The sequence below is a fragment of the Notechis scutatus genome, chromosome 4 (genome assembly GCF_049901735.1).
Source record: "Notechis scutatus isolate UNSWTSFEM ecotype Mainland chromosome 4, rNotScu1.2, whole genome shotgun sequence".
Classification (NCBI taxonomy): domain Eukaryota; kingdom Metazoa; phylum Chordata; class Lepidosauria; order Squamata; family Elapidae; genus Notechis; species Notechis scutatus.
This window is the reverse complement of record NC_142012.1, coordinates 85,609,678-85,621,097: the sequence shown is the minus strand read 5'-3', so window position 1 is coordinate 85,621,097 and position 11,420 is coordinate 85,609,678. Positions and strand designations below refer to the sequence as shown.

General features: G+C 37.4%; 1 protein-coding gene across 1 annotated transcript in view; it reads right to left on the bottom strand.

Annotated features, from left to right (window-relative positions):
• Window positions 1-1,052: 1,052 nt before the first annotated feature.
• The window catches only part of HELLS (helicase, lymphoid specific), a 38,779-nt gene continuing 28,411 nt past the window's right edge, over window positions 1,053-11,420 (bottom strand). Inside the window, exons 16-22 of the mRNA XM_026672777.2 lie at window positions 8,681-8,764; window positions 8,482-8,601; window positions 7,653-7,769; window positions 6,888-7,047; window positions 4,938-5,034; window positions 4,473-4,549; window positions 1,053-1,545 (exon numbers count right to left, since the gene is read on the bottom strand). Coding sequence (XP_026528562.1) covers window positions 1,463-1,545; window positions 4,473-4,549; window positions 4,938-5,034; window positions 6,888-7,047; window positions 7,653-7,769; window positions 8,482-8,601; window positions 8,681-8,764 — 738 coding nt within the window. The 3' untranslated portion in view covers window positions 1,053-1,462. The remainder of the gene's footprint in view (window positions 1,546-4,472; window positions 4,550-4,937; window positions 5,035-6,887; window positions 7,048-7,652; window positions 7,770-8,481; window positions 8,602-8,680; window positions 8,765-11,420) is intronic.

Sequence of the window (11,420 nt, the reverse complement as noted above, 5' to 3'; positions counted from 1 at the left end):
TATCCATGCTACTACCTCATAATGGCATCAATATCCTTGCCTAATCCCGTCCTAGACCGTCTCTTCCTAATTGATCCCCACCACGTGCACCTGTCACCATCCACCCATCGCTTCAGCCTGCTCCTATGTGCCCCCCAAGTGAGCCCAAATCTGGGCTGGCATAGCTCCAGCCCTTGGAGTAACTTCCACGCCGTCAGCTGTCACTCGCTCAGCTGTCGGTCCCATCGGAAAGCAGCACTGCATCTGTTACGTCACAGGGAGCGAAACGCAGCTGCTACTGGGACGGTCCGGCATCTGGGAGCCCCTGAAGGAAGTTTCGCCGAATGCTGACTCACTGAACTGTCGAGCTCCAAGGTAAGTTATGCCGCAATCAGAGCCCGACAGACATTATATTCTTCACTGAGATTGTAGTTCTAAATTGGACTACACTGGATATTGCTATAACAAATTCATGCACTCATGAATTATAACTCTACATGACTGAATAAGCCATTTTGTCACAAGTGGGCTGTTGATCTACAACAGAGATCAGTTTCAAGTCCAACCTAAACTATTGAAGCCCCCTGGTGATCTTGGCCCAGGTGCTCACTCAGTCCAGTCTTCCCCATGAGGTTGCTGTTGTGTATCTTTTTTAATATGTATTATTCGATTCATTCATTTTCTTGGCCTTGTGTTCAATAAACTTCTCAACCCTTCTTTGTTCCTTTTTGCTAATGAGCATTTTAGTTGTTCAAATCTTTTAACTAATTTACAAATGTAAACAGTTTTATGAATCCAAATAGAAGTTTGAATATTTTGCCTCATTCAATTAATTTCCTGGTTCTTTCAACTCTGGCAAAATGTATACAAAGACAAACTCTTCTTTTAGATGACTTGAATGTCGAACTATTGTCAACAAGTTTAAAGATGTCCAAACAGAATATTAAAAAGAAACAAAAACAGTATTAATTGGCGACAGTAAAATAGCTAAAGGAGACAGATAAATGTGCTATACTGCAACTCTTATACAGTAAGTAAGTAATACTTGCCAGGAGCAGTGATTAAACCAAACATTTCAAGCAAAATAGCATTTATTTGTAATGTCAACACAAATTGAAGTAGTACAATCAAGGGTTGTAAACAAATACTCTGAATATCTTCTGTTCATAAAACATACTAAAGGTGAGAAGTAAAAAATTAGAAGCAAAATTTATTCAACAAAAACTTTGCAGTAAAGTGTACAGATTAGTCAGTTACCAACTATTCAAGACAAAAATAGAATCTAAAATTTTTCAGGTATAAACAAGAGGCTCCAAAACCAACTTTTCATATACAAAAACTTAGCAACTTACTCTTCAGAGTTTTTGACAATAATGCTTTTTGAAATAGAGACCAACAATAAGGTAACTGTTAAAAGAGTATCCAAGTTCAGATTACGAAGGGACAGAAATATTATTTAACGGTCCAGATTCTGAAGTACAATTTACATGCCAGGATCATCAGTGGTCTCTATTATCATAAACTTGCCCATTTTTTCTTTCAGTTTCCCAGAAGTTTTCATCTGATCTGAAAGAAATGAAGCACACAGTTCAGATGACCACAAACAAACAGCAGAATTCCATTTTAAACTCCATTATTTTGAGGAGATAATTATTTAGTAGTTAGATCTTTTGAAGTGGGTATATTACTTTCAGGAATAGAAGCTCTGCTTTCTTTCAAAACAATGCACATTTATTGCTATAGGATAAAGACAAACTCATCCCATAGCCATTTATTAAAATGACATCAATGTTTTACCATTTCAAAGTTTTGACCCTTATTAAAGGTATTTACATTTTTGGAATATAATGTAGGAAGATTTGGAAATCTCTGAATGTCTGAGAAGTGACACAAAGAAACAATTTAATGCCTAGAAATGTCCAATGCAATGCAGAGGTTGATAAGCCCCAGGCAGCAATCTCTAAAGGCTGCCCCCCCCCACCCACTTTTAATCTCATTCACTAGGAGGAAGCAGGAATTTCCTTTCCTTACAGCAAAGAATGTATGGCAAATATGTCTGGAATGGAAAATTCATCCAGAGCTGGTCATGCACTTTAATGCTCTATAGCCAAATCAATATTATGCCAAGTTATGTGGATATAGTAAGCTTTCAATTTGAGAGATACTGGTTTGTTTATACAGAATTTCTTTCTGCAATGCATAAAACCCCACCTGCCATCTAACACATGCATAAAACTCCCATTTTTAAAGCAGACCACCCGTTTTAAAGGGTGCTCCTGTGCCCTAATTAGCCTATTCAGTGTTTTTTTTTAAGTAATCAAGCTCTATATAGCTATTTTAGTGTGTAAATGGAGACATAATTGACTGGTGTACGGGGAAAGAGAATCAGGTCTGTCTAACCATAGCATGAGCAATACATTCCTTTGAAGGATGTTCCTTTGAAAGGCGTCCAGAAGAGTAATCGGCAGATGGTGAAGGACTAGAAGAACAGAACTATGAAGAATAGTTAAAGAAACAGGGTGTGGTCAGCCCAAAGAAGAATGAAGGTAGACCTGATAGAGGAGCTTTTATCACAAAGAGGGTATGGATTACAGTGTCTATAATTGAAAGTTTATTAATAGGGAATGGAACTGAAGCTGTGTACAATTAATACAGTATAAAATTATTCCTTTTTAATCAACCAAAATGCCCACTTTATGGAAAATGAATCTTTTAGATCTCACAAATTCTATCACAAAATCTTTAGGATGGGCAAATTTAAAAAAGAAATATCAGAGAGCCATAATGGCTGCTTAATAGAGGCAGGGAAATACTTGGTGGAGATCTATGGTATTAAATTAAGGTAAAGGTATTGGGTAACAACATATATTTATCGGGAAGCCCAAGAGTATAGGAAAATACTATTTAAATGACCCAGTTGAAAACCTGCACAGTCTCAGTGACAGTATAATGTTATAGGAAAGAATTATTGGAAAAGGCAACAAGTCACAACATAAATGCCTCTGAGGATAGGAAAGGGCCTGTATTGATTAGAGACAAACATCAAAGTTATCGGTTCATTCTCTCTCTCTCTCTCTCTCTCTCTCTCTCTCTCTCACACACACACACACACACACACTACAGGAAAAAGACTTGTTTGGGTTGGAAATAAGAAGGAAAGATCTGAGATATAACTGGAAACCTAGTAGTAAATATTTAATCCTGTTTCACTGGTAATTCATTATCCTTACCAAGTAGTCTGTGGTCTACTTGTCAAAGATCTTACTGAAGTCCAAAGGATCCTATGACCACAGAATTTCTCTGGTCCACTAATTTAGTCACTTTATCGGAGAAGGATATAAGGTGTGTTGAGCATAATCTGTTTTTAACAAACATGCTGACTTCTAGTAATCTTGTTCATTTCTAGGTGCTCACAAATCTTCTGCTTAACTTTTCCAGGATTTTCTTAGGTATTGAGATCAAGCTAATTGGCCAATAAGTTCCTGGATCCATTTCCCCCTTTTTGTAGACTGAAACCACACCAGCTCTCTTTCAATCTTCTGGTAGTTCCTCTGGCCCACAGGGGCTTTGAAAGATTATATCCAGTGGCTCTGAGACCGTATCTGCCATCTTCAATACTCTGGGATGCAAACCATCTGTTTCAGTTGATTTGTACTTGTTCAGGGTGGATAGGTATTCTCTTACTATTTTCTTGCCTATCTGGATTTGTATACCTGTTCTATTTCCCTCAAGGCTGCTTTTGATAAGTTGGGCTATTTTTTTCCTTTTGCATAAAAAGATGCAAAAACGGATTAAGCAGTTTTGCTTTCTTCCTGCTGCCTGGCACCTTTTTGTTATCTGCTTCCATCAGTGGGCCTATTGTTTCCTTGACTTTCTTGTTTCTTGCATACTAAGAAAAAAAACACCCTTTCAATATGGTGTGAGCAGGACACATCCTGGAACCGTGATGGCGAACCTATGGCACGTGAGCCACAGGTGGCACGCAGAGCCATTTGTGCCGGCATGCCAGCTGCAGGCAAACTTACCTCTGCACATGCATGTGCTTCACAGCTGATTTTTGGACCATTTGAGGCCTTTTTCGGCCTCTCAGAAGCTTGAGGAAAGCCTCTGCAGCCCGAAAAAGACCTCAAATAGGCTGAAAATCAACTGGGAGGCACAGTGAAGGTAAGGGGGCATGTGTTGGGGGGATTGCACGCGCAAGTGCAGGGAGCGTGCGCGCATTGCCTTTTGGGTGCTGGCATGCACAATTTTTGGCACAGGAGCCCAAAAAGGTTAGACACCATTGCTCTGGAAGGAAGGCTGTATTCTGTTTATATGTAGTTGCTATGATATATGTCAGAGAGCTAAATGTAAAATAATAACCTGAGGAGAGTAAGAGGGAAATTCATAAGCATACTGGTGCTCACCACCTCAGTGGTACATATAAATTGATATTTACAATTAATTTCTTAAAGGAATAAAACAGAAGGCATACTAACATATTTAAAACTTACCGATAAGGTCACTTCTGTCCAGCAGCAGCTCTAAATCTTTGTCAGTTATTACTTTTTCTCTTGAACCTTTAATCTCTCTAGAAAAAGAAAGAAGGAAATATTTTTATTAAATTCCCTTGTATTTAAGGGCTTAACTTTTTGGCAATGATTTTAGCTTTAGCTTTTAAAAATGCTTCCTTTACGTAATTATTTGTTCCGTGTGGGGAGCCAGTATGATGTAATGATTAAGGGCTTGGACCAGGAATGGAGAAATTCAGGTTCTGGTCTATCCTCAGCCATGGAAACTTGCTGGATAATGTTGGGCAGGTCACTCTGCTTTAACCCTAACCCAGCACAACCCACCTCACAGGGTGGATATTGTGGGATAACAGGAGGACAAAGTGCTCTATGTATGTCACCGTGAACTACAAAATGAAAAAAAAAAAGAAAATAAATCAAATAAATAAAGAAGCAAGCAGATCATACCTGTCATAATCCCTGGACTGCAGCAATTCTATTAACTCTTTGGGATCTAAGCAGCTCTTTGACTGGTTTACTCCAAATTTACCACCTTTGAACTGGTCTTAAAGGGAAACAAGAAAAATATATACTTTTATTGAACAGCACTGTCAGTGATTTTTTTAAAATTAAATATGCTGTATAAACTGACAGTCATTTTTATAATTCTAAAATAGAAGAACGATAGAATTATAGTTACAGAAAATTAATGCAAACGCAAACATTTTCCAAAAGGACCTCCTTGATATTATATATAGAGCGTGCCCTCAGGTTATTGGATATTATTCCTGGATCTTCCAAGCCAAGAAAAAATATTTTTTTTTGTAATCATAAACATGCATACCAAAAATGGGAATTTGGCCTCCTGCATGTTGAGACTTAACAATGTTAATATCCACTTTTCTGTAACCCCTTTATATAATCTTTTCAGTCATGGTATCAGTAGAATGTCTGAAAGGGTTGCCAGAAGTAACAACCTATCTGGTTTTAAGCTTAATCAAATAAATAAACTTGATAGTCTGTCCCTTTATTTCTAACAGTCTTAATTTTTAGTTCAGTCAAATATTGTCACATTTGATTTGTCTTAATTGTTTAATTAATTTCTTAATTTCTTCTTTGTCCCATTGCACAGAATTCTTTTAAAATTTTAGTTAAGTCTCTTGGTAAATCCAGCAGGAAAAAATTATACAGGTCATTCTTTTGGTTTATCATTTGTATTTCCCTTTTAAATTTTAAAGTCTAATTTTTTTAATAGATCCAGTGAAACATCCTTGTCTAAGTCATTATCTTGGCTTGTCATTTATAAATCAATTTTTAATACTATGTCATATATTTGTTTTACATCTGGTTTTGTTCAATACCATCTTTTGAACATATTGTATCCATCGAAGCTGGCATCATTATTGACATTGTTGATACTATAGCTACTTCGTTCTGATTCTTTTTTTCAAAAGTCTCCCTATGTATTATCATCAGAACATTTTGAAGTTTTATAAATCTTTCCTCCACCTATATATTTTAGCTTCCTCTAGTGTCCAGTTTTGAAATTAAGAATTGAATGTCTTTTAAAATTCTGTGCTGTAGTGAGCAAAATCGCTTATCCCATCATTTCCTGGATTTCAAACCTGTAGAAAATCTCCGTCCTGCAATCTCCTTGTGAAGAGTAGCCATCCAGAACAAACACCAACAATATCCCACTCTTTTCATATCCAGAGAGGTTTGAAGGAATCAGACTACTCTCTAGTTCCTTGGTCTTTGCTGTAGTTATTAGCAGAAATCTGTATTCAGGTACTGAAGTTTTTGAGTTTTTATGTAACTACATTTAGCATCCCAGCTGCAATCTAGTCTAAGCCTGACAACTTTAGTAACAGTCATCCATGCTTTGATTACATCATGAATATACTTACAGGATACTAGTTAAAAGTTTAGCCATGATGCCATTTGTTTTACAGGAACATAAAATGTTGCTTTTGATTTTTAAAGCTTGAAATGCCACATAGTCTAGCTGCCCCCCAAAAAAAAAAAAATATGTATGTCTCATTATGAACCTATGGGTCATTAAGATATGCAGGAAATGCCTCTCTGAAGATGCCTGAGCTCCTGGCATATAGAAGGATGCTGGACAGGATCTTCTCCAAGCTGTAAAAAATTCTCCATAGGACTGGAATGAGAACCCAGGGACCTATTTGTTTGAAAAAATGTTAGTAGGGGCTTTCAGTAAAGATTTATATTTTATGTTTTGTGTTGTTTTTGACGGATTGTCCTTGTAAGCTGTCCTGTTGGCTGTGCCAATAAAAAACAAATAGCTTTTAAATGGAAGACTATTAAAGGCATAGTAATGTCAACGACAAAATCTCATAGCTAGTGGTCCAACAAAAATTGTGAACATGATTTCGAAGAATTGTAGATATTACTAACTTTTGTGGATTATCAGCTTCTCTAATTTCCTTTTGGCAGCCGCCCTCTCCACGATCTTCTGGTCAATGGTATTTGCAGTTACAAAACGATATACAACCACCGGCTTTGTCTGACCAATTCTGTGACATCGGTCTTGTGCTTGAAGGTCAGACTGAGGATTCTATGAAAAGAAAATATATGAATTTAATATTTAATGGCACACGATCAGATTTATCTTTTCATCTCCATGTAGAAAAAGGATTTCTGACTTGTTAACAATTAGGGAAAAAAGTTCTCTGATGGGGATAACTCACTGACAACTTACATCTACAATGCAGTGTAACAATAGTACACATCAAGAGAAAGGGCAGCTGTGCTTGCTCAGAAGAAGATGCAGCTACTTTAAAGCATCCCTATGTTTTACTATTATTATTATTATTATTATTATTGCGAGTCAATGTTGACTCCTAGTAACTGCCTGGACTAGCCCATGAAATTTTCTGAAGTGGCTTGCCAATGCGTCATTCCAAGAGTGAAGGTGACTTGCCAGCTTACCAAGTTGGCTTTGTGCCTAAGGCAGAACTCATAATCTCCCAACTTCTAACCAGTGCATTAACTACTATACCAAACTGGCTCTCACTAATTTAATGTGCATTTATTCTAAGACTGTACCAGATTTCATAGGCAGAGCTTAAATTCCAAGTGGATTCTAAAACTACTCTACTGATGGAGTTGAATATACAGTCCTTTGGGATTAGGACTTCTGTCAGAATACACAGTACATACCCAGTCACTGTCATAAATTATGACCGTATCTGCTGCAGTCAGATTAATGCCAAGACCTCCAGCCCGTGTGCTCACCAGAAATATAAAAACTTCAGGGTCTGCATTAAAATTCTTCATCTGTAAAAGGCAGAATATCACCAGTTTAACATGAAATAGGACAATTGGCATACTTGTCCTTAAAGATAAACCTTTCTGCTTCAACTACAAAAAATTATAGGAAGAATTATATTTTGGCACGCTCCTATATTTCGCAATGTTTTGGGAGTTGAGAAGGTTAAGAACATATGTTAAAAACAGTGGAAAATTTAGTAGTTTTTAAAAATTCCCAATGAACTGTTTGAAAACTAAAAAAAAGAGCCATCACAGGATACATTTTAAAAATCCAAACAAACGAAAACTTATTAAATATAAGAGGCATGCAATTCAAAACTAATTTGAAATTACGCTCTTACACCTGCAATTATTCATAATCTACAGTTTGAATTAAGTGTGGCTGAGGAATTCTGGGAGTTGAGGTCCACACAGTTCAAAACTGCTTAGGTTGAAAAACACTGATCTAAATATTTTTGGATATATTTTTCATCACAAATGTATGTTTCAAGACATAATCCATTAATCCACACTAATCTCCAGCAATTCTATAATAATATACAACATTATCATGTCAACAACTTGCCTCCAAAACAGATCAACAGGACTGCAGAGGCTTCCCAATGATTTTTGCAGAGGATAAGTTGAAGCCAAATAGCTTACACTCAACTTGTTTTCTTGATAAATCTCACAAAAATTAAGCAAATCAGGCTAATGTTTCTGAGAAAAGGACACCTACATTTTCTTCTCTGTCTGCATAAGACATACTTCCATCCAGACGACTAAACTGGTAATCTCTCAGATAGCAGTAGTCCATTAAAATATCCAACATTCGGGTCATTTGTGAAAACAGCACCACCTAAATTGAGGAAATATTCCTTAGTTAACTTGTCTCAGAGATATGATTTTTTTTAAAATACTAAATTCAAAAGTAGTACCTTGTGTCCTCGCTTTTTTAGTTCTGGTAACATGCGATCCAAGAGTAATATTTTTCCACAATTCTTCACTAGATCCTCATCCACCTTCACATGAGAGGGGAAATAACAAAACTTATATTATGAATATAATACTGCTTTTAACACGCTGATTTTCTTGGCCTTTTAAAAGGAACATTTGTAAATATGGTCTCATTTCCTTTATCATCAAAGAAAGACATAGTCTATTAGGTTGATGGAAGATTTTGTGGAATTTAATAGCAGAGTGGATCTATGGAAAGCTACTGTTCTGACCCAGCCTTACCAGAAGCAAGAAACAGACTCCCTTGTCATGAAAAACCCCTATCTTTATTTACCTCTAGTGAATTAATTGCATTCACCCACCAAAAAGTCCAAGCAATAGTCCTTCAACAAGTTAACTGCATTAACAGACCTTATCGGTTCCTTGCAATAATTGCAAAGCTCCCAGCCGAAAGGCTGCAAATTAAGTTCTGGCAAGCTGTTTCTGTGGCACGAAACACAATGAGCAAAATCTTCAGAAAGACGGACTGTTGTCTCCTCCGACAACCACCCCGCTTTCCTTCTGTTTATTCCCCAACTGGGGAGGAGCCATTCAGTGTCCCATGTGTGCATTGCTTCCCAAGTCGACTCCTTGACCTCCGTTGTTCCCCTCTCCTAACAGCTCTATGCATATGTGTGTCTGGAAAAGGCCCCAGATGTTCTTCCTCCTCACTCATATCAGCCTCCGAAGGCACCTGCCTCTCCAGTGCCTGGGAAATGTCGGACGGCCCTGACTCTATCTCTGCATCCGACACAAAGCATCCATCAGAGACTTCCCCAGACTCCAGCACTGGCCCAAGTTCCTCCCCAATCTCGTCCGATTCTGCCGTCAGTTCCACTGGCAGCTGGCGGGCCACAACAGCTACAAAGAACCAACATTAGATGGAACCAACAGAAGAGCTGGCACCTGGGTCTGACAAAAGCTGGGAAATATGAAAATGGTTGAACAGATTGTACATGGGTACACCAAGATCCGGAGACACTCTGAACAAATGGGGCTGTGTCTGGTGGCTTCTGCTCTTTGCAATTGTGGTGACATGCAGACAACAACACTACATATCCCCACCCTTTGTGTCGATCAGTGTACACTTGAGGACCACACGATATGTTTTATGAGTTGACAATTAATGTTACTAGTTTCTGGGCAAGATCTGTAAAATTTGTATATAATTTGTATTTATATTTTAATTTTTTATCATATACTAGTATGCCTTATTTTAATTGTGATGTTTCTGACAACAAACTGATTACAGGGGAGCAATGGTGACATTCTAATCTTACACTGCATCTACAGCCACAAACGCAATATCCATATACACGTTAAATAAGGCACCCAACTCCCCCAGAATCAAATCATGTAATATTTCTCCAGCTACACTGCCTATACCTGCAGCTTATCATTTTCTAACTTTCTCAGTTTTAATCAATGCTTATTAGACATTAACAATGATAGTATTAGTTTCAGTTCCACTTTTTAACACATCACTGCTATTCCTGTATCATCTAGAATCTTCCCAGCATTCCCTTTTTCTCTACACATATCATATTATCACATATTTTTGCAGTATTCTATTACATGTATTTTCCCCTCACCCAAATCCTTTCCCACTTCATCATTCTGATAACCATTATTTATACTTCCTTTTAGCACAATTCACATACTTCTGTTTTATAATTATTTCCACTGTGTTCCATGCAGCTTCCACACATTTCCTTGTATTCATTCTTTGCCCAGATTAATCTTTTTTTTTCACGTAGGACTTACATTTTCTCTTCCTGGAGTCATTGTACTTTCTCTTGTTTTTAACTTTTTTGCTTCTTTCCTTTTCCCACTTCTCACTCCCAAAGAATGATCTCTCCCACATTTACAATCTCTCTTCAATCCTTACTGATCAAATAATGCTTTAAGTTTTATATTCCTTCCTTTGCCTTATACATGTATAAACAGGCTTATGCTTACGTAGTTGCGTATTTTTCTACTTACCATTCCCCATTTATTCCTGGCTTCCCAAAGATCCCTGACTTTTCTGGCACTCTCCTGTCTTGTTCCCACCAATTCATGTCACCTAACCAAGTATTTTCTTCCCTGGATTGTATTTATTCAGAATGCTGCATAATTTCCCAAGACTCATCTCTACTTTTTTTGTCATTGTACCATTCATTAGAGCATAACATATCATCAACCTATGAATTCTTGTTTTCATATGAACTCCCAGCTCATTGCTTTTCAACCTTTTTACAGATTGTACCACTTTTAGGACATGGTAATATTTGAGTACCACCAGTCACTTACTTGATGACCCCCCAAAAGGCAATGAAAGTACAGGTAGTCTTCGACTTACAACAGTTCGCTCAGTGACTGTTCACTAAGTTACAATGGCACTGAAAGTCACTGATCATTTTTCACACTTATGACTGTTGCAGCACCCCCAGGGTCACATGATTTACATTTGGATGCTTGGCAACTGATTCATAGGTATGATGGTCGTCACAGTATTTCAGGGTCATGTATGATCACGTTTTGCAACCTTCTGACAAGCAAAGTGATTGGGGAAACCAGATTCACTTAACAATCGTGTTACTAATTTAACACTTAACAGATGTGGCAAGAAAAGTCATAAAATGGGACAAAACTCATTTAAGAAATTTATCACTTAGCAACATCAATTTTGGGCTCAATTGT